The sequence below is a fragment of the Pristiophorus japonicus genome, chromosome 20, assembly GCF_044704955.1.
Source record: "Pristiophorus japonicus isolate sPriJap1 chromosome 20, sPriJap1.hap1, whole genome shotgun sequence".
NCBI classification, from domain to species: Eukaryota; Metazoa; Chordata; class Chondrichthyes; family Pristiophoridae; genus Pristiophorus; species Pristiophorus japonicus.
The window spans coordinates 89720013-89747602 of NC_091996.1; the positions used below are offsets into that span (position 1 = coordinate 89720013).

At 50.2% G+C, this 27590-nt stretch overlaps 1 protein-coding gene across 1 annotated transcript in view; it reads right to left on the reverse strand.

The window, feature by feature from the left end:
- Window positions 1-27590, reverse strand: part of LOC139232667 (trichohyalin-like) — a 139440-nt gene that overhangs the window by 25784 nt on the left and 86066 nt on the right. The window contains exons 26-34 of the mRNA XM_070863132.1: window positions 26212-26367; window positions 18139-18225; window positions 15306-15392; window positions 11284-11370; window positions 8492-8581; window positions 6987-7073; window positions 4525-4602; window positions 3757-3834; window positions 1055-1181 (exon numbers count right to left, since the gene is read on the reverse strand). Of these exons, the coding sequence (XP_070719233.1) occupies window positions 1055-1181; window positions 3757-3834; window positions 4525-4602; window positions 6987-7073; window positions 8492-8581; window positions 11284-11370; window positions 15306-15392; window positions 18139-18225; window positions 26212-26367 (877 nt within the window). The remainder of the gene's footprint in view (window positions 1-1054; window positions 1182-3756; window positions 3835-4524; window positions 4603-6986; window positions 7074-8491; window positions 8582-11283; window positions 11371-15305; window positions 15393-18138; window positions 18226-26211; window positions 26368-27590) is intronic.

A 27590-nucleotide genomic window follows, 5' to 3' on the forward strand; every position in this document is an offset into this window, starting at 1 on the left:
ATACATATTTTTAATAATACATACATAACTTTAATTTAAATTAATGTTAAATATGTAGTGTATTTTTTATATGTTCTTATGATTGACAGATTTGGACAGCGTGTGGCAGTCTGCCTCCGTTGGTCACAGTCTCGCCTCTGGTCACAAGGTCGTGTGTTAAGCCCCTGACCCCCACCTCATAATCCAGGCTGAGTACCGGGGCATTGTGGAAGATGACGCCTTTTGGAGGTCGCCTGTTATCCCATTTCTCTTGGGAGTCCAGCCCCAACCTTTCTCCCCTCTGCTCGACTGCTCAATTATCTCATTGGCATTTGTGGGATCTTTCTGTGCAGAGAATGTCTGTTGACTGTGACTGCGCTTCACAAAGTAATTTTCTGTACGTGAAGGGTTGGGATGTTTGAATGCTGCAATATGTGTTACATCAATGCAAGTCTCAAACATTCAAGGAGGTCACTAGGGACCTACTTTTTAAGTTGGCATCAGGGGGTTGAAAAGATCTTGGTTCGAGGACTTTACCGTATCTCTATCCATGTTGAATGTGATTATTTGATCTTGCAGTGTAAAGGAAGCTTTACTCATGTTGTAACTGCCCTGGAAGTGTTTGATGGGATAGTGTAGAGGGAGCTTTACTCTGTATCTAACCCCGTGCTGTACTTGCCCTGGGAGTGTTTGATGGGACAGTGTAGAGGGAGCTTTACTCTGTATCTAACCCGTGTTGTACCTGCCCTGGGAGTGTTTGATGGGATAGTGTAGAGGGAGCTTTACTCTGTATCTAACCCCGTGCTGTACCTGCCCTGGGAGTGTTTGATGGGACAGTGTAGAGGGAGCTTTACTCTGTATCTAACCCGTGTTGTACCTGCCCTGGGAGTGTCTGATGGGACAGTGTAGAGGAAGCTTTACTCTGTATCTAACCTGTGCTGTATGTGATCTGGGAGTGTTTGATGCTGACACTGGGTGCCAAGATTGGAAAGTAAAATACTTCATTCCCTAACACTGACACTATTCCCCTGCTGAACACAAACTCACCAACAATGAGCGCAATCTAAATACATACCTGGAAGGACACAACACAATCTCTTTGTACGCGACCGTTTTTTCATTCAGAAAATCGCCAATGGCTGTCTTCAGCTGAGATACCCTTTCCTGAGATCTCACTTTCTGCATGTAGAGACACCAGGAAGCTGTGACAGTAAGCAATAAATACAAGTTAAACACAAGGACCCCTTGTTCTGGATTCCCCCATCAGAGGAAACAGTTTCTCCGAAGCCATTGTTTTCGGTCCCGGCCACAAACTCCGTTCCCCAGTCACCGACTCCATCCCTCTCGCCAACTCCTGTCTGAGGCTGAACCAGACTGTTCGCCACCTCGGTGTCATACTTGACCCTGAAATGAGCTTCCGACCACATGTCCACATCATAACTAAGGCCGCCTATTTCCACCTCTGTAATATCGTCCATCTCTGCCCCCTACCTCAGCTCATCCTCTGCTGAAACCCTCATCCGTGCCTTTGCTACTTCCAGACTTGACTATTCCAACGCACTCCTGGCTGGCCTCCCACATTCTTCCCTACGTAAACTAGAGATGATCCAAAACTCAGCTGCCCCGTGTCCTAACTCGCACCGAGTCCCGCTCACCCATCACCCCCTGTGCTCGCTGCCCCGTGTCCTAACTCGCACCAAGTCCCGCTCACCCATCACCCCATGTGCTCGCTGCCCCGTGTCCTAACTCGCACCTAGTCCCGCTCACCCATCACCCGCTGTGCTCGCTGGCCCGTGTCCTAACTCGCACCGAGTCCCGCTCACCCATCGCCCCCTGTGCTCGCTGCCCCGTGTCCTAACTCGCACCGAGTCCCGCTCACCCATCACCCCCTGTGCGCGCTGACCTACATTGGGTCCTGGTTAAGCAACGCCTCGCTTTCAAATCCCTCCATGGCCCCTCCCTATCTCTGTAATCTCCTCCAGCCCCACCCCCGCGATATCTGCGCTGCTCTAATTCTGCTCTCCTGAGCATCCCTGATTATAATCGTTCAACCATCGGTGGCCGTGCCTTCTGTTGCCTGGGCCCCAAGCTCTGGAACTCCCTCCCTAAACCTCTCCGCCTCTCTCCCCTCCTTCAAAACGCTCCTTAAAACCTACCTCTGTGACCACGCTAATTTTTCCTTATGTGGCTCGGTGTCAATTTTTTTGTCTCATAATCCTCCTGTGAAGCGCCGTGGGACGTTTCACTACGTTAAAGGCGCTATATAAATACAAGTTGTTGTTGCATCTACCCTATCCAATCCCTTTATCGTTTGAATCACGTCGATTAGATCACCTTTCAACCATCTAAACGCAAGGGTACGCAGGCCAAGTTTATGCAACCTGTCTTCATAATTTCACGCTCGATGCTATCGCCTTGCTGGACACTGAGCGGCAGGCACATGCAGGGCAAGGTCAAGCTGGACAACCGAAACGACACGGAAACTCAGGTTCAAGGTCCCCGCGAGAGAGGCAGGGCCTCCGTGGGTATAACAACAGCCAGATTTCATTGGCGATTGGCAAAAGAACCCGTGGAATTTTTTTTTTTTGACGCAGAGAATTGTGATCTGGAACACGCTGCCTGAAAGGGCGGTGGAAGCAGATTCAACTTTCAAAAGAGAATTAGATAAATAGTCGAAGGAGGGAAAAAAAATGACAGAGCTATAGGGAAAGAGCAGGGGCGGTGTGAGACTAATTGAGTACCACTTTCTTTTGTTTTAAGGCTGTGACTTCAGAGATTTGAGCACATAAATCTAGGCTGTAACACTCCCAGTGCAGTGCTGAGGGAGCGCCGCACTGTCGGAGGGGCGGTGCTGAGGGAGCGCTGCACTGTCGGAGGGGCAGTGCTGAGGGAGCGCCGCACTGTCGGAGGGGCGGTGCTGAGGGAGCACCGCACTGTCGGAGGGGTGGTGCTGAGGGAGCGCCGCACTGTCGGAGGGGCGGTGCTGAGGGAGCGCCGCACTGTCGGAGGGGCAGTGCTGAGGGAGCGCCGCACTGTCGGAGGGGCAGTGCTGAGGGAGCGCCGCACCGTCGGAGGGGCAGTGCTGAGGGAGCGCCGTACTGTCGGAGGTGCCGTCTTTCGGATGAGACGTTAAACCGAGGCCCCGTCTGCTCTCTCGGGTGGACGTTAAAGATCCCTTGGCATTATTTCGAAGAAGAGCAGGGGAGTTACATAAGAACATAAGAAATAGGAGCAGGAGTAGGCCATACGGCCCCTCGAGCCTGCTCCGCCAATCACTAAGATAATGGCTGATCTGATCATGGACTCAGCTCCACTTCCCTGCCCGCTCCCCATAACCCCTTATCGTTTTAAGAAACTGTCTATTTCTGTCTTAAATTTATTCAATGTCCCGGCTTCTACAGCTCTCTGAGGCAGCGAATTCCACAGATTTACACAGAGTTATCCCCGGTGTCCTGGTGCCAATATTTACCGCTCGAGCAACATAACAAAAAAAACAGATTATCCGGGTCATTATCACATTGCTGTGTGTGGGAGCTTGCTGTGCGCAAATTGGCGTTTCCCACATTACAACAATGATTACACTCCAAAAGTACTTTATTGGCTGTAAAGCGCTTTGAGACGTCCGGTGGTTGTGAAAGGCGCTATATAAATGTTCAAAGAGCCAGCACAGGCATGCTGGGCCAAAGGGCCTCCTTCCATGCCGTGTCGTTCAATGATTCAATGTTCCGCACCAAATGAGGGGGCAGAAAATATTTTTGACACTTTCATTTTACATACATGTCTCTTTCTCTCTTCTCTTTTTCTTCTTCTTCGGAGATGCAGTGTGCTCCTCCCCTCTTTTCTCACCGAGAACAACTTTTGAGAAAGAAGCAAGAGTTTAGTGACATTTGGCGTCACAGGAGAACCGGACTGTGAGCACGATGGTGGGCCCACAGCGGCCATCACCTCCCTGCCCACGGAACAGATTATGGCGTCAAACAGTCAGGAGTGGGATGGAACACTCTCCACTTGCCTGGACGAGTGCAGCTCCAACAACACTCGAGAAGCTCGACACCATCCAGGACAAAGCTTGATCGGCACGCTACCCACCACCTTCAACATTCACTCCCTCCACCACCGGCGCCCCCTGGCTGCAGTGTGCACCGTCTACAAGATGCACTGCAGCAACTTGCCAAGGCTTCTTCGGCAGCACCTCCCAAACCCAGCGACCTCTACCCCCTAGAAGGACAAGGGCAGCAGGCGCACGGGAACACCACCACCTCCACGTTCCCCTCCCAGTCACACACCGACCCGACTCGGAAATATATTGGCCGTTCCTTCATCGTCGCTGGGTCACAATCCTGGAACTCCCTCCCTAACAGCACTGTGGGAGCACCTTCACCACACGGACTGCAGCGGTTCAAGGCGGCGGCTCACCACCACCTTCTCAAGGGGCAATTAGGGACGGGCAATAAATGCCGGCCTTGCCAGCGACGCCCACATCCCGGAACGAATTAATAAAAAGAAAAATACAATTCAATTTAAAAAAAAAGTTAATCAACTCACATTTTTTCTTGTATTTTTTCTTTTTCTTTTGAAGCACCGAGGCAGTGTTCTCCTCTTCTCTGTTCTTACTTGAAACAACTTTTGAAAGAGAAACAGAGCTTAGTGACAATGGACTGGGCAACCAGATTTCAAACACAGACAAGAACCCGTATTCCAATAACTCTGGCTCAGTGGGTCGCCCTGTCACCTCTGAGTTAGAAGGTTGTGGGTTCAAGTCCCACTCCAGGGACTTGAACACAAAAATATCTAAGCTGATGCTCCCAGGTGCAGTGCCGAGGGAGCGCTGCACTGTCGGAGGTGCCGTCTTTCGGATGAGACGGCAAACCGAGGCCCTGTCTGCTCTCTCGGGTGGACGTAAAAGGTCCCACGGCCACTATTTCGAAGTAGAGCAGGGGAGTTATCCCCGGTGTCCTGGGGCCAATATTTATCCCTCAATCAACATAACAAAAAAACTGATTATCTGGGTCATTATCACATTGCTGTCTGTGGGAGCTTGCTGTGCACAAATTGCCTGCCGCCTTTCCCACATTACAACAGTGACTACACTCCAAAAAGTACTTCATTGGCTGCAAAGTGCTTTGAGACATCCAGTGGTCGTGAAAGGCGCTATATAAATGCAAGTCTTTCTTTTCTTTTGAATGAGATCCAATTTCATTTTCTCACTGATTATTTACCCCTTCCTCTCCTGACAGTGTCCAATTCTGGGCAGCACACTTTAAGGAAGGACATTAAGGCTTTAGAGAGGCTGCAGAAGAGATTTACTAGAACGATTCCCGGGGGGCGAGGGATTACACTCGGGTGGATAGGCTGTGGAAACTGGCGTGGAGAGACTGGTGAAGCTGGGGTTGTTCTCCTTGGAGCAGAAAAGGTTAAGAGGAGATTTGCTGCAGGTGTTTAAAATCAGGAAGGGTTTAGATTACAGTGAATAGAGATCACAGATCCTTGAAGGTAGCAGGACAGGTAGATAAGCTGGTTAAAAAGGCATGTGGAATACAGGTTAATCTCCCTGATCCAGGACCCTTGGGACCCGACCTGTTCTGGATAAGGGATTTTTCTGGACGAGGGGTGGTCACGTTAAATTGGATGGTACAGGTACTGAGCAAGGGGATATCGGGGCTGGCTGGCTTGGAGCTGGGAGTGCGGCAGAGAGATCATGGGGGTGGGTGGGGGGGGGGGGCGGGGGATCGCGGGGTCAGGCCAGCGATTGCAGGAGCGGCAGCGAGGAAGGACTTCAATTTGTTCATGCCGGAGTTCTGCGCATGCGCCACCCGGTGGCCGGAAATGGTTCTGGACGAGGGGTGGTTCTGGATAAAGGAGTTCTGGATTAGGGAGGTTCAACCTCCACTTGCCTTTATTAGCCGAGGCATAGAATACAAGAACAGGGAGGTTATGCCTGAACTGCATAAAACACTGGTTAGGCCACAACTAGAGTACTGCGTGTAATTCTGGTCACCACATTACAGGAAAGATGTGATTGCACGAGTGAGGGTGCAGAGGAGATTTACCAGGATGTTGCCTGGACTGGAGAATATTAGTTATGAGGAAAAATTGAATAGGGTGACGTTGTTTTCTTTGGAACAGAGGAGGCTGAGGAGAGACCTTATTGAGATTTATAAAATTATGAGGGGGTGAGATAGAGTGGATAGGAAGGACCTGTTTCCCTTAGCAGAGGGGTCAGCAACCAGGGGGCATAGATTTAAAGTAATTGGGGGGAGGTTTAGAGGGGAGATGAGGGGAAAGTTTTCACCCAGAGGGTGGTGGGGGTCTGGGGCGCAACTCACTGCCTGAAAGGGTGGTAGAGGCAGAAACCCTCACCACATTTAAAAAGTACTTGGATGTGCACTTGAAGCGCCGTAACCTACAGGGCTAGGGACCGAGAGCTGGAGAGTGGGATTAGGCTGGGTGGCTCTTTGTCGGCCGGCACGGACACGATGGGCCGAATGGCCTCCTTCCGTGCTGTAAATTTCTCTGATTCTCTGAAACTGTTTCCAGTGGCCGAAGGCTCGATAACCAGAGGGCACAGATTGAAGGTGATTGGCAGAAGAACCAGAGACGACATGAGGAGAAACTTTTCTCTTAATGCAACGAGTGGTGAGGATTTGGAACACACTGCCCGACAAGGCGGTGGAAACAGATTCAATAGTAGCGTACGAAACCGAATTGGATAAATACTTGAAGGAGGAAAAAATGACAGGGATATGTGGAAAGAGACGGGAGCGGGAATAACTGGATCGTTCCTCGAAAGAGCGGGCGCAGAGTGAGTGGGCCGAATGGACTCCTTCTGTGCCGTACTAGTCTATGATTCTATTTCCTGTACCAAGAGAGTCACTGAGTCCCTCTAGTGGCCAGGTAGAGAGTTGCACCGGCAGAGTCTGGGAGCCCCAGTGCCTGCTTGTCCGGGGCTACTGAAGAGGCCGAGAAAAATGCAACCTTAAGCTGCAAAATGATTTAAAATCACTTACCTTTTTCCTGTTTCCTCTTCTTCTGCTGCTGAGGCGAGGGTGCAACGAGTTCCTCCGTCTCCTCTTCTCTTGTCTCGCTGAACAGAGCTGCAACAATGGATTTTGTGACAATGACATTGGGGCCCAGTTTCAGTTCCGTCCGCCGATCCCCCTTGCCTTTCAACGACACCGGGGTTGAAATCCGTCGGCTTAGCGCCCCCCGGAAAGGCTCGGAACAGGGGCGCTAAAGAGCTTGGGAGCTGTGAGCGACGGCATTCGGGCCGCTTGGCACATTCAGTGTGCCGGTGCCACTGACCATAGAAACATAGAAAATAGGTGCAGGAGTAGGCCATCAGCCCTCCGAGCCTGCACCGCCATTCAATGAGTTCATGGCTGAACATGCAACTTCAGTACCCCATTCCTGCTTTCTCGCCATACCCCTTGATCCCCCGAGTAGTAAGGACTACATCTAACTCCTTTTTGAATACATTTAGTGAATTGGCCTCAACAACTTTCTGTGGTAGAGAATTCCACAGGTTCACCACTCTCTGGGTGAAGAAGTTTCTTCTCATCTCGGTCCTAAATGGCTTACCCCTTATCCTTAGACTGTGTCCCCTGGTTCTGGACTTTCCCAACATTGGGAACATTCTTCCTGCATCTAACCTGTCTGAACCCGTCAGAATTTTAAACGTTTCTATGAGATCCCCTCTCATTCTTCTGAACTCCAGTGAATACAAGCCCAGTTGATCCAGTCTTTCTTGATATGTCAGTCCCGCCATCCCGGGAATCAGTCTGGTGAACCTTCGCTGCACTCCCTCAATAGCAAGAATGTCTTTCCTCAAGTTAGGAGACCAAAACTGTACACAATACTCCAGGTGTGGCCTCACCAAGGCCCTGTACAACTGTAGCAACACCTCCCTGCCCCTGTACTCAAATCCCCTCGCTATAAAGGCCAATTTGCTTTCTTAACCGCCTGCTGTACCTGCATGCCAACCTTCAATGACTGATGTACCATGACACCCAGGTCTCGTTGCACCTCCCCTTTTCCTAATCTGTCACCATTCAGATAATAGTCCGTCTCTCTGTTTTTACCACCAAAGTGGATAACCTCACATTTATCCACATTATACTGCATGTGCCATGCAATTGCCCACTCACCTAACCTGTCCAAGTCACTCTGCAGCCTCATAGCATCCTCCTCACAGCTCACACTGCCACCCAACGTAGTGTCATCCGCAAATTTGGAGATAGCACATTTAATCCTCTCGTCTAAATCATTAATGTACAGTGTAAACACCTCAGTACCGCCCAGGGGTGCTGCGCTGGTGTGCAACGCCCCCGGTTTCGACAGCGCAAGGAATTGTGTTTGGCGCTGACCCTGTAGCGTGCCCTAGTGGGACCGTCTGAAAAGACAAGGCGGTCAGAGCTGTCCCAGTGATGGTGAGGACAGGAATGAATACGTCAGGTGAGTGCGATTGGTTTTGGTTTTGCGATTTATAAGTTGTAAAATGATTTAAATCGCTTACCTTTTTCCTGTTTCCTCCTCTTCTTCTGCTGCTGAGGCGAGGGTGTGACAGGTTCCTCCGTCTCCTCTTCCCTTGTCTCGCTTAAAACAGCTGAAACCGAGGATTTTGTGACAATGACATTGGGGTCCAGTTTCAGTTCTGTCCACCGATCCCCCTTGCCTTTCAAAGGGCTCAATATTCCCCAGTGATTTGTGCCGTTTTTTGGAGCAGGCCGCTCTTTTTGGCCTATGTTTTCCCCATCACTTTGCATAAGATATAGGAGCAGGAGTAGGCCATACGGCCCCTCGAGCCTGCTCCGCCATTCAATAAGATCATGGTTGATCTGATCATGGACTCAGCTCCACTTCCCTGCCTGCTCCCCATAATCCCTTATCGTTTAAGAAACTGTTTATCTCTGTCTTAAATTTATTCAATGTCCCAGCTTCCACAGCTCTCTGAGGCAGCGAATTCCACAAATTTCAAGAAATTTCTCATCTCAGTTTTAATTGGGTGGCCCCTTATTCTAAGATCATGCCCCCTAGTTCTAGTCTCCCCCATCAGTAGAAACATCCTCTCTGCATCCACCTTGTCAAGCCACCTCATAATCTTATAAGTTTCGATATCACCTCTCATTCTTCTGAATTCCAATGAGTAGAGGCCCAACTTATTCAACCTTTCCTCATAAGTCAACCCCCTCATCCCCGGAATCAACCGAGTGAACCTTCTCAACTGCCTCCAAAGCAAGTATATCCTTTCGTAAATATGGAAACCAAAACTGCACGCAGTATTCCAGGTGTGGCCTCACCAATACCCTGTATAACTGTAGCAAGACTTCCCTGCTTTTATACTCCATCCCCTTTGCAATAAAGGCCAAGATACCATTGGCCTTCCTGATCACTTGCTGTACCTGCATACTATCCTTTTGTGTTTCCTGCACAAGTACCCCCAGGTCCCGCTGCACTGCAGCACTTTGCAATCTTTCTCCATTTAAATAATAATTTGCTCTTTGATTTTTTTCTGCCAAAGTGCATGACCTCACACTTTCCAACATTATACTCCATCTGCCAAATTTTTGCCCACTCACTTAGCCTGTATGTCCTTTTGCAGATTTTTTGTGTTCTCCTCACACATTGCTTTCCCTCCCATCTTTGTATTGTCAGCAAACTTGGCTCCGTTACACTCGGTCCCTTCTTCCAAGTTGTTTATATAGATTGTAAATAGTTGGGGTCCCAGCACTGATCCCTGCGGCACCCCACCAATTACTGGTTGCCAACCAGAGAATGAACCATTGATCCCGACTCTGTTTTCTGCTAGTTAGCCAATCCTCTATCCATGCTAATATATTACCCACGTGATCTTTTATCTTGTGCAGTAACCTTTTATGTGGCACCTTGTCAAATGCCTTCTGGAAATCCAAATACACCACATCCACTGGTTCCCCTTTATCCACTCTATTCGTTACATCCTCAAAGAATTCCAGCAAATTTGTCAAACATGACTTCCCCTTCATAAATCCCTGCTGACTCTGCCTGACCGAATTTTGCTTCTCCAAATGTCCTGCTACTGCTTCTTTAATAATGGCCTCCAATATTTTCCCAAACACAGATGTGAGGCTAACTGGTCTGTAGTTTCCTGTTTTTTGTCTGCCTCCTTTTTTAAAAAGGGGCGTTACATTTGCAGTTTTCCAATCTGCTGGGACCTCCCCAGAATCCAGGCAGTTTTGGTAAATTACAACCAATATTTAAGTCATATCTGTTTTTCAGCCAAAGGGGGGGGGCGTAACCAGCCACCTACGCCACTTCTGGCCATCGAGGGAAGTTTGGCCAGCTGAGAGTTACTCCAGTTCTGATTAGGCCAGCGTATGTGGCCTGTCCTAAAAAACCGTCCCTAGATTTAAGGAAATCGGCGCAGGTTAGGAAATCGGGGCAGCAGTTGCCCGGACACACTGAAAGAATTGAAAAACACATAGCAGCAACTTACCTCCAACTCGGCCAGAAGGCTGTCCAGTCCCATTCTCAGCCCCTGGTTTACACTCACACACACATGAGAGAGAGAGAGAGAGAGAGAGAGAGAGATCCCATTCTCGGTCCCCGGTTCACACTCACACCCACGGGAGAGGGAGAGAAAGAGAGAAGGAGAGAAGGCGAAAGAGAGAAAGAAAAAGAGAGAGGAAGAGAAAAGAGAGGGAGGAAGAGAAAAAGGAGAGAAGGAGAGAGCGAGAAAAGAGAAAGAGAGAGAGCGAGAGAGAGGCGGGGACCGAGAATGGGACCAGACCGAGAGACTGGGGACCTAGAATGGGATTGGACCGGGAGACTGGAGAAAAGAGAGAGAGAGAGAGAGAGAGAGGTCCCATTCTCGGTCCCCGGTTCACACTCACACACACACACGAGAGAGAGAGAGAGAGAGAGAGGAAGAGAAAAGAGAGAGGAGGAGAGGGAGAGAGAGACAGACAGAGACAGGGACCGAGAATGGGACCTGACCGGCAAACCCTTCGGGCGTGGTTGGAGGTAAGTTGCTGCTATGTATTTTTCAATTCTTTTAATACGTTGGGAGCTGGCTGCATGCCTCACTTTGCAGCCTCAGCTCGCACTGTGTCCCTGGTTACCATGACGCAGATTAAGGCTCCACCCACCTCGAGTTCGGCCACGCCAAAATGAAGAGATGCAACGGGGAAACTTACAACACTTTTTTTTGGTGTACTTGGGGGCCCCCCCAAAAATGGGGCGGAACTCTTCAAGTACGCCAAAAAAAAAAAAATGCTTTGGGGAAAATCGAGCCCATATACAAGTTGTAATTTGATTTAAATCACTTGCTTTTTTCCTGTTTCCTCTTCTTCTGCTGCTGAGGCGAGGGGGCAACGAGTTCCTCCGTCTCCTCGTCTCTTGTCTCGCTTAGAGGAGCTGCAACAATGGATTTTGTGACAGTGACATTGGGGTCCGGGTTGAGCTCTGTCCGCTGATCCCACTTGCCTTTTTCAAAGACACTGGGGTTGAAAGTCGTCAACTTAGCGCCTCCCGAAAAGGCTCGGAACAGGGGCGCTAAAGAGTTGGGGTGCCGCTCGGCACATTCAGTGCCGCTGACCAATACCGCCTGGGAGTGCCGCGCTGACGTGCAACGCCCGCGGTTTCGACAGCGCAAGGAATTGTGTTTGGCGCTGACCCTGTAGCGCCCTCTAGTGGGATCTACCGTTGCCGACCGCCTCCAGGACGTGACCGTTCTGCATGCGTGGGCGTAAGGGGAGATATTTAACCGTGAAGTGCATCACAATGGTGGTCCGCTTCAGTTCATCATCAACACACTTTAGTTGCATTGAGATTTTTGGGATATTAAGGGGATCAAGGGATATGGGGATCGGGCGGGGAATGTGGTGCTGATGTAGAAGATCAGCCATGATCTTATTGAAAAAAAAACAGGCGGTCAGAGCTGTCCCGGTGGTGGTGAGGGATGTAATGAATACATCAGCTGAGTGCGATTAGTTTTCGTTTTGTGATTTACGTTCATGTGGGGTGAGGGAGGTATTGGGAATATTTTGTGAGGTTTTTTTTTGGATGATTCCCCCCCCCGCCCCCAGTGAAGCCTCCCTTAGGGCGCTCCGAGGCCCCAGGCTCATTAGTTTGGGGTTTTTCAGTCGCTCAGCCGGCCTAGCGCCTCCCTTAGCGCTCCGCCCCACACTCGGGGGGGGGGCCCAGCGGGTGAATTTTGTGGCTGCCGACGCCATACATTTGCCGGCCGCAAGATTTACCGCCCCTGTCGCCGTTACCGCCCGAGTTAGCCTCCAACCGAACTTGCACTCCACTCACTCTAGTTGGGGTTTGGATCTACCGTTGCCGACCGCCTCCAGGACGTGACCGTTCTGCATGCGTGGGCGTAAGGGGAGATATTGAACCGTGAAGGGCATCACAATGGTGGTCCGCTTCAGTTCATCATCAACACACTTTAGTTTGCATTGAGATTTTTGGGATATTAAGGGGATCAAGGGATATGGGGATCGGGCGGGGAATGTGGTGCTGATGTAGAAGATCAGCCATGATCTTATTGAATGGCGGAGAAGGCTCGAGGGGGCCGAATAGCCTACTCCTATTTCTTATAGGATTACATCGGATATACGACACAGACACAGGCCATTGGGCTCAACCAGTCCATGCCGGCGTTTATGCTCCACTCGAGCCTCCTCCCGTCTTTCTTCATCTAAATCTATCAGCATAACCCTCTATTCCCTTCTCCCTCATATACTTATCCAGCCTCCCCTTAAATACATCGATACTATTCGCCTCAACCCCTCCCTGTGGCAGCGAGTTCCACATTCTCACCGCTCTCTGGGTAAAGAAGTTTCTTCTGAATTCCCTGTTGAATTTCTTGGTGATTATCTTATGACATGAACCAGGGAGACTAACTACTGTCCAGTGCAAATTATGCTTTATTTATTTTTTTTTTTAATTGCAGAGCAAAACCTTTTAGATGTATCCCAGAATCACAGAAGCTTACGGGGCAGAAGGAGGCCATTCGGCCCATCGTGTCCGCACCGACAAAGAGCCACCCGGCCTAATCCCACTTTCCCGCTCTCGGTCCGTAGCCCTGCAGGTTACGGCACTTCAAGTGCACATCTCCAAGTACTTTTGAAATGTGGTGAGGGTTTCTGCCTCTACCACCCTTTCAGGCAGTGAGTTCCAGACCCCCACCACCCTCCGTTACACTTTACCATGTATAAATTTCTGTGCCACACTTCGATGAAAACATTTGAGAACAAAAGCCAGCATTTCCAACAGCAAGCCCCTTTTAATTGATCGGTGTGCTTATTTATAGCAAGATGATCTTGCGGCCTTTAAAGGACAGACAAGCGGCACGTTAACAGAATCATACATGGTGTGTCACGTGGTACGCTCAACCATCTTCAGCTGCTCCAGCAATGACCTTCCCTCCATCATAAGGCCAGAAGTGGGGATGTTCGCTGATGACGGCACAGTGTTCAGTTCCATTCGCAACTCCTCAGATAATGGAGCAGTCCATGCCTGCATACAACAAGACCTGGCCGACATTCAGGCTTGGGCTGATAAGTGGCAAGTAACATTCGCGCCACACAAGTGCCAGGCAATGACCATCTCCAACAAGTGAGAGTCTAACCACCGCCCCTTGACATTCAACGGCATTACCATCGCCGAATCCCCCACCATCAACATCCTGGGGGTCACCATTGACCAGAAACTTAACTGGACCAGCCACGTAGATGCTGTGGGTACAAGAGCGGGTCAGAGGCTGGGTATTCTGTGGCCAGTGTCTCACCTCCTGACTCCCTTTCCACCATCTACAAAGCACAAGTCAGGAGTGCGATGGAACACTCCCCACTTGCCTGGATGAGTGCAGCTCCAACAACACTCGAGAAGCTCGACACCATCCAGGATTGAAGGTGATTGGCAGAAGAACCAGAGACGACACGAAGAGAAACTTTTTTTAATGCAACGAGTGGTTAGGATTTCGAACGCACTGCCTGAAAAGACGATGGAGGAAGATTCAATAGTAGCACTTCGAAACCGAATTGAACAAATATTTGAAGGAGGAAAAATGACAGGGATATAGGGAAAGAGCCGGGAGTGGGGATAACTGAGAGTCGGGATAAATGGTTCATTCTCTGGTTGGCAACCAGTAGCTAGTGGGATGCCGCAGGGATCAGTGCTGGAACACCAACTATTTACAATCTATATTAACGACTTGGAAGAAGGGACTGAGTGTAACGTAGCCAAGTTTGCTGACAATACAAAGATGGAGGAAAAGCAATGTGAGAGGAGGACACACAAAATCTGCAAAAGGACATAGACAGGCTAAGTGAGTGGGCAAAAATTTGGCAGATGGAGTATAATGTTGGAAAGTGTGAGATCAGGCACTTAGGCAGAAAAAAATCAAAGAGCAAGTTATTATTTAAATGGGGAAAGATTGCAAAGTGCCGCAGTACAGCGGGACCTGGGGGTACTTGTGCATGAAACATAAAAGGATAGTATGCAGGTACAGCAAGTGATCAGGAAGGCCAATAGTATCTTGGCCTTTATTGCAAAGGGGATGGAGTATAAAAGCAGGAAAGTCTTGCTACAGTTATACAGGGTATTGGTGAGGCCACACCTGGAGTACTGCGTGCAGTTTTGGTTTCCATATTTACGAAAGGATATACTTGCTTTGGAGGCAGTTCAGAGAAGGTTCACTCGGTTGATTCCGGGGATGAGGGGGTTGACTTATGAGGAAAGGTTGAGCAGGTTGGGCCTCTATTCATTGGAATTCAGAAGAATGAGAGGTGACTTTATCGAAACGTATAAGATTATGAGGAGGCTTGACAGGGTGGATGCAGAGAGGATGTTTCCACTGATGGAGGAGACTAGAACTAGAGGGCATAGTCTTAGAATAAGGGGACGCCCATTTAAAACTGAGTTGAGGAGGAATTTCTTCTCTGAGGGTTGTAAATCTGTGGAATTCGCTGCCTCAGAGAGCTGTGGAAGCTGGAACATTGAATAAATTTAAGACAGAAATAGACAGTTTCTTAAATGATAAGGGGATAAGGGGTTATGGGGAGCGGGCAGGGAAGTGGAGCTGAGTCCATGATCGGATCAGCCATGATCTTATTAAATGGCGGAGCAGGCTCGAGGGGCCGAATGGCCGATTCCTGCTCTGATTTCTTATGTTTTTATGATTCTATTTCCTGTACCGAGAGTGTCACTGAGTCCCTCTAGTGGCCAGGTAGAGAGTTGCACCGGCAGAGTCTGGGAGCCCCAGTGCCTGCTTGTCCAGGGCTGCTGAAGAGGCCGGGAAAAAAATGCAACCTTAAGTTGTAAAATGATTTAAAATCACTTACCTTTTTCCTGTTTCCTCTTCTTCTGCTGCCGAGGCGAGGGTGTGACAGGTTCCTCCGTCTCCTCTTCTCTTGTCTCGCTGAACAGAGCTGCAACCAAAGGATTTTGTGACTATGACATTGGGGTCCAGGTTCAGTTCCGTCCGCCGATTCCCCCTTGCCTTTCAAAGACACCGGGGTTGAAATCCGTCGGCTTAGCGCACCCCCCCCCCCACCCCCCGGAAAGGCTTGGAACGGGGGCGCTAAAGAGTTTGGGGGCCGTGAGCGCTGGCGGTCGGGCTGCTCGGCACATTCAGTGTACCGGTGCCGCTGACCAGTACCGCCCCCGGTTACGACAGCGCAAGGAATTTTGTTTGGTGCTGACCCTGTAGCGCGCCCTAGTGGGACCGCCTGAAAAAAATAGGTGGTCAGAGCTGGGCCAGCCTTATAAATACTGTGACAACAAGAGCGGGTCAGAGGCTGGGTATTCTGTGACGAGTGTCTCACCTCCCGACTCCCTTTCCAGCGTCTACAAGGCACAAGTCAGGAGTGTGAGGGAACACTCCCCACTTGCCTGGACGAGTGCAGCTCCAACAACACTCGAGAAGCTCGACACCATCCAGGACAAAGCGGCCCGCTACCCACCACCTTCAACACTCTCTCCCTCCACCACTGGCGCCCCCTGGCTGCAGTGTGCACCGTCTACAAGATGCACTGCAGCAACTCGCCAAGGCTTCTTCGGCAGCACCTCCCAAACCCAGCGACCTCTACCCCCTAGAAGGACAAGGGCAGCAGGCGCATGGGAACACCACCACCTCCACGTTCCCCTCCCAGTCACACACCGTCCCGACTTGGGAATATATCGGCCGTTCCTTCATCGTCGCTGGGTCACAATCCTGGAACTCCCTCCCCAACAGCACTAGTGGGAGCACCTTCACCACACGGGACTGCAGCGGTTCAAGGCGGCGGCTCACCACCACCTTCTCAGGGGGGGCAATTAGGGACGGGCAATAAATGCCGGACTTGCCAGCGATGCCCACGTTGCGTGAACGAATAATAATTTTTAAAAGTAGGCGAGTGGGCGGTAGCCAGAGGAGGGCTTGGCGCGAGACGGGAGTGGAGGGCAGCCACCACAGGAGCAGTGCAGAGTGGGCTGACTGTCGCACCGAGGAGTGGGGCGCGCGCCCGTGGAGGAGCGCTGAGAGTGGGACAAAGGTCGCCAGGTAGACCCGCCGTGACCAAAGCTGGTGGGCGGGGCGCCACAAGGCTGATCGACGACAGAGTGGCACGCCCGTCTCACTGAAATCTGTAAGTATCTGTTGTCTTGAAAGCATTATTAACACACTCTTCTTCATCATCGTAGGCAGTCGCTCAAGTCGAGGATGACTTGCTTCCACGTCAAAAGGTTCACAGGTGTTCCAATGAAGGACCTTATATTCCGGATCCCAAACTACATCCTGAAGGGTGGAAGATGCCTGTGGGTGGATTTTTTTAACGTGGGGTGGCCGTTGCACACCAGCCACCACACGGGCTTGACAGAGCGAGGTCTTGGTCCAGTGGCAAGGGTTAACCAGGACGACTGGAGACCAGCTCTGCTGCACGGACCCAGTGCGCGCACATATCGCACAGTGTGGGCTGGGCCCCGTGCTGCCCCTGGGCCCTCGCCTCTCCTGGGCCCCGAACCCACGCCTCTCCTGGGCCCCGGTCACTTCCCTCTACAATCTCTCACCGCTCCTTCGCCCCCGACCTCGCCGCTCCTGCTGTACCTGCCCACGCTCCAATCAGCGACCTGGATCTTGGTGACGGCCAATCCAGTCGCCCTCTTCACTGCCGATGCCCTCCTGCTCCCTGGAGTGGTATGCGACCACGCTGCTCCTTCCGCTCCCCGGCCTGCTCCGATGGTGCTCGCACTCACAGTGTCAGCTGCGGCTCAGTGGGCAACACTCGCGCCGCGGAGTCAGAAGGTTGTGGATTCACGGTCACCACCCGTTTAAAAAAAAAAAAATCCACGCACGAACATCTTCCACCCCCGGAGTTCAGGACTGGAACATCGGGTCCTTCATTGAAACATCTGCAAACTCATTCCTTTTGGTGTGGAAGCAAGTCATCCTCGTTCGAGGGACCGCCTATGATGATGAGGGACCTGAGCACAAAAATATATGGCCAACACTCCAATGCAGTGCTGAGGGAGCGCTGCACTGCCGGAGGTGCCGTCTTTCGGCTGAGACGTTAAACCGAGGCCCCGTCTGCTCTCTCAGGTGGATGTAAAAGTTCCCGTGGCCACTATTTCGAAGAAGAGCAGGGAGAGTTATCCCCGGTGTCGTGGGGCCAATATTTATCCCTCAATTAACATCTCTAAAACAGATTATCTGGTCATTATTATATTGCTGCTTGTGGGAGCTTGCTGGGCGCAAATTGGCAGCAGACTGAAGATGATAGGCAGCAGCACCAGAGACGACATGAAGAGAAACTTTTTTTTTATAAATGCAATGAGGGGTTAGGATTTGGAGCGCACTGCTGGAGGCAGATTCAATAGCAGTACTTCGAAACCGAATTGGATAAATACTCGAAGGAGAAAAAAAATGACAGGGATATGGGGAAAGAGCCGGGAGCGGGAATAACTGGATCGCTCTTCGAAAGAGCGGGCGCAGACTGAGTGGGCCGAATGGCCTCCTTCTGTGCCGTACTAGTCTATGATTCTATTTCCTGTACCAAGAGAGTCACTGAGTCCCTCTAGTGGCCAGGTAGAGAGTTGCACCGGCAGAGTCTGGGAGCCCCAGTGCCTGCTTGTCCGGGGCTACTGAAGAGGCCGAGAAAAATGCAACCTTAAGCTGCAAAATGATTTAAAATCACTTACCTTTTTCCTGTTTCCTCTTCTTCTGCTGCCGAGGCGAGGGTGTGACAGGTTCCTCCGTCTCCTCTTCTCTTGTCTCGCTGAACAGAGCTGCAACCAAAGGATTTTGTGACAATGACATTGGGGTCCAGGTTCAGTTCTGTCCGCCGATCCCCCTTGCCTTTCAACGACACCGGGGTTGAAATCCGTCGGCTTAGCGCCCCCCCCCCCACCCCCCGGAAAGGCTCAGAACAGGGGTGCTAAAGAGTTTGGGGGCCGTGAGCGCTGGCGGTCGGGCTGCTCGGCACAGTCAGTGTGCCGGTGCCGCTAACCAAACCGCCCGGTCTTGCCGGCGATGCCTACGTTCAATCATTTTTACAAGTAAGCGAGTGAGCGGTAGCCAGAGGCGGGCTTGGTGCGAGATGGGAGTGGAGTGCAGCCACCACAGGAGCAGCCCAACGAGAGGCGGTCCCTCGAACGAGGATGACATGCTTCCACACCAAAAGGGTTGAGTCCATGGCTGTTTCACTGAAGGACCCGATGTTCCAGGTCCTGAACTCCTCCAATTGAGGGGGTGGAAGATGCCTGTGCGTGGATTTTTTTTTAAACGTGGGGTTGGCCGTTGCACATCAGCCATCGCACGGGCTCGACAGAGCTAGGTCTTGGTCCAGTGGCAAGGGTTAACCAGGACGACTGGAGACCTGCTCTGCTGCACATAGCTAGCGCGCACACATATCGCACAGTGTGGGCTGGGCCCGTGCTGCCCCTGGGCCCCCGCCTCTTCTGGGCCCCGCACCCTCATTTGCCGCACCTCCGTCATGATCTCTTGCCGCTCAACTCTTGTCACATCCCAGACACCATCTCTCTCAGCGCTCTGCCCCAATCATTCACCGCACCTCCGCCACGATCTCTTGCCGCTCTCATCTGCCCCTCTGCCACGCCTGGGCCCCGCCGATGCTCCTGCCCACGCTCTCGTGGTTGGAGAAGAATTTGGAGTAGAAGGGGGAAGGATCCAGTTGTCATGTAGGAAGCAACGACATAGCTAAAACTAGGAATGAGATTTTGCTGGGAGAGTTTGAGGAGTTGGGGTCCAAATTAAAAAGCAGAAAGGTAATAATCCAGGTTAGAAAGCATGGCAGTGCAGGTCTGGTTAGTGGTCAGGGACAGGAAGGTGTGACTGCACCTCAGGCAGATAACGGGAGCCCAGGTGCAGTGCTGAAGGAGCCTTGGTTTTTTGCCCTTCAACAGGTATGAGGATCCAGCTGCCTGTGTGGATGTACCACAACTGCAACATGTGGGAGTATGTGGAGAGCATCGCGATCATTGATGACCACGTCTGCAATAAGTGTCAGCATCTCGAGGAGCTTCACCTGAGACTTGTTGAGCTGGAGTCTGAGGTGCAGACTTTGCGGGACATCGGGAAAGGGGAGTTTCCTGGACACTTTGATCCAGGCGGCAGTCATATCCCTTGGGTTAGGTACTGGTACAGGTCTGGTTAGTGGTCCGGGACAGGAGGGTGTGACTGCATCTCAGGCAGATAAGGGGCCCCAGGTGCAATGCTGGAGGAGCCTTGGTTTTTGCCCTTCTCTTAATCTTGAGGAAGGACATTCTTGCTATTGAGGGAGTGCAGCGAAGGTTCACCAGACTGATTCCCGGGATGGCATATGAAGAAAGACTGGATCGACTAGGCTTATATTCACTGGAATTTAGAAGAATGACAGGGGATCTCATAGAAGCATATAAAATTCTGACGGGACTGGACAGGTTAGATGCAGGAAGAATGTTTCCGATGCTGGGGAAGTCCAGAACCAGGGGTCACAGTCTAAGGATAAGGGATAAGCCATTTAGGACCGAGATGAGGAGAAACTTCTTCACTCAGAGAGTGGTGAACCTGTGGAATTCTCTACCACAGAAAGTTGTTGAGGCCAGTTCGTTAGATATATTCAAAAGGGAGTTAGATGTGGCCCTTACGGCTAAAGGGATCAAGGGGGATGGAGAGAAAGCAGGAATGGGGTACTGAAGTTGCATGAGCAGCCATGATCATATTGAATGGTGGTGCAGGCTCGAAGGGCCGAATGGCCTGCTCCTGCACCTATTTTCTATGTTTCTTCAACAGGTATGAGGTTCTTGCTGCCTGTGTGGATGAGGGCAGATTCTGCAAGGTGGATGAGCAAACTGACCATGGCACTGTGGCACAGGAGACCATTCAAGTGGGGGGGGGGTGGCGGGGGGAGTGAAAAGGAATGTTGTAGTGGGGGGGACGGGGGGGACAGTATAGTCAGGGGGCTGAATACTGATCGGGAATCCTGAAGGCTGTGTTGGGTTAAGGATATTCCCTCGTGGCTGGAGAGAACTTGGAGTGGGAGGGGGAAGGATCCAGTTGTCGTGGTCCACGTAGGAAGCAACGACATAGCTAAAACTAGGAGTGAGGTTTTGCTGGGAGAGTTTGAGGAGTTGGGGGTCCAAATTAAAAAAGCAGAACCTCAAAGGTAATAACCTCTGGGTTGTTACCTGAGCCACGCGCAAGTTGGGATAGTGACAAGCCGATCAGAGAGTTAAACGCGTGGCTCAAAGAGTGGTGTGGGAGGCAGGGGCTTTAATTCATGGGGCATCGGCACCAGTACTGGGGAAAGAGGAGTCGGTTCCGTTAGGTCGGTCTCCACTTAAACCTGCCTGGGAGCTGTGTCCTCGCGAATCGAATAACTAGGGTTGTAGATAGAACTAAAAAGGGGTCGGGGGGGGGGGAAAGTTCAGGTAAGGGGAAATTTTGATATCTAGAGAGAAAAGTCAAGGCAATGGAGCAGTGTTGTGATTTGGGTGACGATAAGCAGTGTGTGACAAATGGACAGAGGGTTTAAAGGTAACTGTGCCTCAGCATGTAAGGTGAAAAAGCAGGGAATAATGGTTAAAAAGTTCAAATTAAAGGCTCTTTATCTGACCTCATAGAAACATATAAAATTCTGACGGGGTTAGACAGGTTAGATGCAGGAAGAATGTTCCCAATGTTGGGGAAGTCCAGAACCAGGGGTCACAGTCTAAGGATAAGGGGTTAGCCATTTAGGACCGAGATGCGGAGGAACTTCTTCACCCAGAGAGTGGTGAACCTGTGGAATTCTCTACCACAGAAAGTTGTTGAGGCCAATTCACTAAATATATTCAAAAAGGAGTTAGATGAGGTCCTTACTGCTAGGGGGATCAAGGGGTATGGCGAGAAAGCAGGAATGGGGTACTGAAGTTGAATGTTCAGCCATGAACTCATTGAATGGCGGTGCAGGCTAGAAGGGCCGAATGGCCTACTCCTGCACCTATTTTCTATGTTTCTATGTTTCTATGAATGCATGAAGCATTTGTCACAAGGTAGACGAATTAGTGGCAGAAATAGTGAGAAATGGGTATGATCTAATAGCCATTACAGAGACATGGTTGCAAGGTGACCAGGGGTTGGGAACTAAATATTCCAGTGTGGTACTTGTCGTATTGAAAAGACAGACAGAATGGAACGGTGGAGGCAGGGGGAGGGGGAGGCGGAGATAATAAAAGACATAGGAAAAGTAGTGAGAAAGGATCTTGGCAGATCAGGAGGTAGAATCAGTATGGGTGGAGACAGGAAATAACAAGGGGCAGAAATTAGTGGTGGGAGTAGTTTATAGGCCTCCTAACAGTAGCTATACCACCGGACATTCGGCCCTTCGAGCCTGCATCACCATTCAATATGATCATGGCTGATCATGCAACTTCAGTACCCCACTCCTGCTTTCTCTCCATACCCCTTGACCCCTTTAGCTGTAAGGGCCACATCTAACTCCCTTTTGAAGATATCTAACGAACTGGCCCCAACAACTTTCTGTGGTAGAGAATTCCACAGGTTCACAATTCTCTGAGTGAAGAAGTTTCTCCTCATCTCGGTCCTAAATGGCTTACCCCTTATCCTTAGACTGTGACCCCTGGTTCTGGACTTCCCCAACATCGGGAACATTCTTCCTGCATCTAATCTGTCCAATCCTGTCGGAATTTTATATGTTTCTATGAGATCCCCTCTCACTCTTCTAAATTCCAGTGAATATAAGCCTAGTCGATCCAGTCTTTCTTCATATGTCAGTCCTGCCATCCCGGGAATCAGTCTGGTGAACCTTCGCTGCACTCCCTCAATAGCAAGAATGTCCTTCCTCAGATTAGGAGACCAAAACTGAACACAATATTCAAGGTGTGGCCTCACCAAGGCCCTAATAGGAGCCTGTAACAAAGGTAATACAATAATTGTGGGGGAATTTAATCTTCATATAGACTGGACAAATTAAATTGGCAAAGGTAGTCTGGAGGATGAGTTCATGACATGTATTCGAGACAGTTTCCTAGAACAATACATCTTGGAACCAATCAGGGAACAGTTTATTTTAAATCTTGTTTTGTGTAATGAAACAAGGTTATCTTATACTAAAGGATCCTCTAAGGAAGAGTGATCATAATATGATAGAATTTCACTTTGAGTTTGAAAGTTACATTTTTAAGTCCGATACTAAAGTCTCAAATTTAAAGAAAGCCAATTGCTTAGGTATGAGGGGCGAGTTGGCTAAGGTAGATTGGGAAATTCGATTAAAAGGTATGGCAGTAGACCAGCAGTGTCAATCATTTAAAGAAATATTGGAAAATTCTCAACAAATATACATTCCATGGAGAAATAAAAACGCCACGGTAAAAGTGATCCATCTGTGGCTAACCAAAGAAGTAAAGGATAGTATTAGATTTAAAGAGGTTTATAATGTTGCAAAGAACAGTAGTAAGCCTGAGGATTGGGAGAGCTTCAGAAAGCAGCAAAGGATGACCAAAAATTTGATACAAAGGAGAAAACAGAATGAGAGCAAATTAGCAAGAAATATAAAAACAGATTTAAGAGCTTCCACAAGTATGTAAAAAGGAAGTTTAGCAGCAAAAGTAAATGATGGTCTCTTAGAGGCTGAGACAGGAGAAATTATATTGGGGAACAAGGAAATGGCAGAGAATTTAAACAAATGCTTTGCATCGTCTTCACAGTGGAAGACACAAAAAGTATACCTAAAATGTTGGGGAAGCAAGAGACAAATGAGAGCGAGGAACTTATCATAGAGAAAAAAGTAGTTGCAGATAAATGCTGGGATCCATTATTAAGGAACTAGTAACAGGGTACTTAGAAAATCATAATATGATTAGGCAGAGTCAACGTGGTTTTGTGAAATTGTGCTTGACAAATTTATTAAGGGTTTTTTGAGGATGTAACTAGCAGGGTAAATAAAGGGGAACCAGTGGATGTAGTATATTTGGATTTCCAAAAGGCATTCGATAAGCTGCCACATAAAAGGTTAAGAAAAGGGCACATGGGGTTGGGGGGGTTAATATATTAGCATGGATAGAAGATTGATTAATGGATATGAAACAGAGTAGGGATAAACAGGTTACTTTGAGATTGGCAGGCTGTAACTAGTGAGGTGCTGCAAGGATCAGTGCTTGGGCTATAACTATTTACAATCTATATTAGTGACTTGGATGAAGGGACCTGGTGCAATTTGCTGACAATACAAAGCTAGGTGGAGCACACAAAGGGATATAGACAGGTCAAGTGAGTGGGCAATAAGGTGGCAGATGTGGGGAAATGTCAGGTTATTCACTGTGGTAGGAAGAATAGAGAAACAGAATATTTTTTAAATGGTGAGAAACTATTAAATATTGGTGTTGAGAGAGATTTGCATGTCCTCGTACACAAAACACAGAACGCTAGCATGCAGGTACAGCAAGCAATTAGGAAAGCAAATGGCATGTTGGCCTTTATTGCTAGAGAGTTGGAGTACAAGAATAAGGAAGTCTTGTTACAATTGCACAGGGCTCTGGTGATCCACTCCTGGAGTACTGTGTGCAGTTCTGGTCTCCTTACTTAAGAAGGGATATACATGCTTTAAGAGGGCGTGCAACAAAGGTTCACTAGACTGATTCCTGCAATAAGAGATTTTCCTATTAAGAGAGATTGCATAGAATGGGCTTATACTCTGGTGTTTAGAAGAATGAGAGATGATCTCATTGAAACAAAGATTCCGAGAGGGATTGACAGGATAAATGCTGAGCGATTGTTTCCCCTGGCTGAGTGTCTAGAACTTGGGGGCATGGTCTCAGGATAAGGGGACGGCCTTTTAAGACTGAGATGAGGAGAATTTTCTTCACTCAGAGTGTGGTGAATCTTTGGAATTCTCTGCCCCAGAGGCCTGTGGTTGCTCAGTCGTTGAGTATATTCAAGGATAGATTTTTGGACTCGAGGAATCAAGGGATATGGGGATAGGGCACGAAAGTGGAGTTAGGGTTGAAGATCAATCATAATTGTATTAAATGGCAGAGCAGGCTTGAGGGGCCGTATGGCCTACTCCTGCTCCTTATGTTCTTAAACAGGCCACTCGGTCCAACTGCTCCGTGCCGGTGTTTATGCTCCACACCAGCCCCCTCCCACCCCTCTTCATCTCACCCCCATCAGCATATCCTTCTACTCCTTTCTCCCTCGTGTGTTTATCCAGCCTCCCCCTTAAATCCACCTCCTGAATTCCCTACTGGATTTATTGGTGACCATCTCCCATATGATGTGCAAGAGGCCAGAATTGGAGGACAGCAGAGATCTCGGAGGGTTGTGGGGCTGGAGGAGATTACAGAGATAAGGCCATGGAGGGATTTGAAAACAAGAATGAGAATTTTGAAATCGAGGTGTTGCTGGACCGGGAGCACAGGGGGTGATGGGTGAGCGGGACTTGGTGCGAGTTAGGACACGGGGTCAGCGAGCACAGGGGGTGATGGGTGAGCGGGACTTGGTGCGAGTTAGGACACGGGGCAGCGAGCACAGGGGGTGATGGGTGAGCGGGACTCGGTGCAAGTTAGGACACGGGGCAGCGAGCACATGGGGTGATGGGTGAGCGGGACTTGGTGCGAGTTAGGACACGGGGCAGCGAGCACAGGGGGTGATGGGTGAGCGGGACTTGGTGCGAGTTAGGACACGGGGCAGCGAGCACAGGGGGTGATGGGTGAGTAGGACTCGGTGCGAGTTAGGACACGGGGGCAGCGAGCACAGGGGGTGATGGGTGAGCGGGACTTGGTGCGAGTTAGGACACGGGGCAGCGAGCACAGGGGGTGATGGGTGAGCGGGACTCGGTGCAAGTTAGGACACGGGGCAGCGAGCACAGGGGGTGATGGGTGAGCGGGACTCGGTGCGAGTTAGGACACGGGGCAGCGAGCACAGGGGGTGATGGGTGAGCGGGACTTGGTGCGAGTTAGGACACGGGGCAGCGAGCACAGGGGGTGATGGGTGAGCGGGACTCGGTGCGAGTTAGGACACGGGGCAGCGAGCACAGGGGGTGATGGGTGAGCGGGACTTGGTGCGAGTTAGGACATAGGGCAGCGAGCACAGGGGGTGATGGGTGAGCGGGACACGGTGCGAGTTAGGACACGGGGCAGCGAGCACAGGGGGTGATGGGTAGACACCTCAAGTCGCTGGGGAAATACCACCAACGATGTCTCCGCAAGATCCTGCAAATCCCCTGGGAGGACAGACGCACCAACATTAGCGTCCTCAACCAGGACCAACATTCCCAGCATCAAAGCACTGACCACACTCGACCAGCTCTGCTGGGCGGGCCACGTTGTCCGCATGCCTGACACGAGACTCCCAAAGCAAGCGCTCTACTCGGAGCTCCTACATGGCAAGCGAGCCACAGGTGGGCAGTGGAAACGTTACAAGGACCACCCTCAAAATGCAACATCCCCACCGACACCTGGGAGTCCCTGGGCCAAAGACCAGTCCGCCCTAAGTGGAGGAAGAGCATCCAGGAGGGCGCTGAGCACCTCGAGTCTCATCGCCGAGAGCATGCAGAAAGCAAGCGCAGGCAGCGTGCGGCAAACCTGTCCCACCCACCCTTTCCTTCAACCACTGTCTGTCCCACCTGTGACAGAGACTGTAATTCCGGTTTTGGACTGTTCAGCCACCTAAGCTCTTTTAGAGTGGAAATAAGTCTTGATTCTGAGGGACTGCCGATGATGATGGGTGAGTGGGACTTGGCGAGAGTCTAAAACTCTGTTCTTTCCAGTACTTACTCTCTTCTAGATCGTCAAATGTCACTGGAAGGTTTGGCAGTGACTGCACAGCCGCCCGACTCTCCTGAGTCGATTCCATCGGGCCCGACCTGGTGTCTCCGTCGTCTGTCCACTCTTGGCTGAACCCTCCATCGCCGGTACAAGTCAGTGCAAGGCCTGCAGAAATAGTACCGTCAAATTAGCACGGTCTCATTGGACTTGGGTACAAGAGTCACCAATACAAAGACCCACATCAGCTCAAGTCTTGGCTCAACAACATACCTTGTAAAAGAGGAGCACAGAGCATCATCGGCCAGCTCCATCCAGTCAATGGTGCGAACGAGTGAGAGTCGTTGTGATCTGGAATGCACTGCACTGCTTCAAAGAGCGGTGGAAGCAGATTCAGTCGCAACTTTCAAAAGAGAATTGGATAAATACTTGGCAAGGAAAAATTTGCAGGTCTATGGGGAAAAGCAGGGGGGGGAGCTGGACTAATGGGATCACTCTTTCAAAGAGCCGGCACAGGCACGATGGGCTGAATGGCCTCCTCCTGTGCGGTACAATTCTATGGTTCTACCTCTTCCTGTTCTCCCAGCATGGAACCACAGAATATCCTTGGGAGATACAAAGAATGGTCAGAGCAAAAAGAAAGCTGCAACCAATTTCGGAAAGACTGGGAAATTCCTCTCCGATCCCACCGCCAAGGCAAACACTCGAAGATCCAGGAAACCGTGGCTCTAAAACCATCTTTCATTTCGCCATAGAAAATAAACGTAACTCTTGGAACCTGAAATCATAACCAAGAGCTCTGTTTTTGGTACTATTCTGAGCCTTAATCTTAGTCGCAAGTCTACTAGTAACACAAGCTAAATATACTGAACCAAAATGCAATGTACAGTTGGGGTGCTGCTTATTTCGACAGTTCGCCCTCGCCGCTGTGCTCGCTGACCCACATTGGTTCCCAGTCTAGCAACGCCCAATTTAAACTTCTGATCCTTGTGTTCCAATCCCTCGCCCCTCCCTACCTCTGTATACCTCCTCCAGCCCTCCGAGATCTCTGCGCTCCTCCAATTCTGGCCTCCCCTCGATTTCTTCCACTCCATCACTGGTGGCCGTGCCTTCAGCTGCCTGGGCCCCAAAGCTCTGGAACTCCCTCCCTAAGTCTCTTCGCCTCCCTCTCCTCCCTTAAGACACTCCATAAAACGTAGCCCTTTGACTATTGTTTTTGATCACCTGTCCTAAAAGCTCATGGGTTGGTGCCAAGTTTTATCTGATAACGCCCCTTGGGAAGCCACTTGGGATGTTTGACTAAGTTAAAGGCGCTATATACAGGCAACTCTCGATTATCCGCACACGGATGCAACGGGAAACCGTTGTAACGGTATTTAAAATTCCGTTGG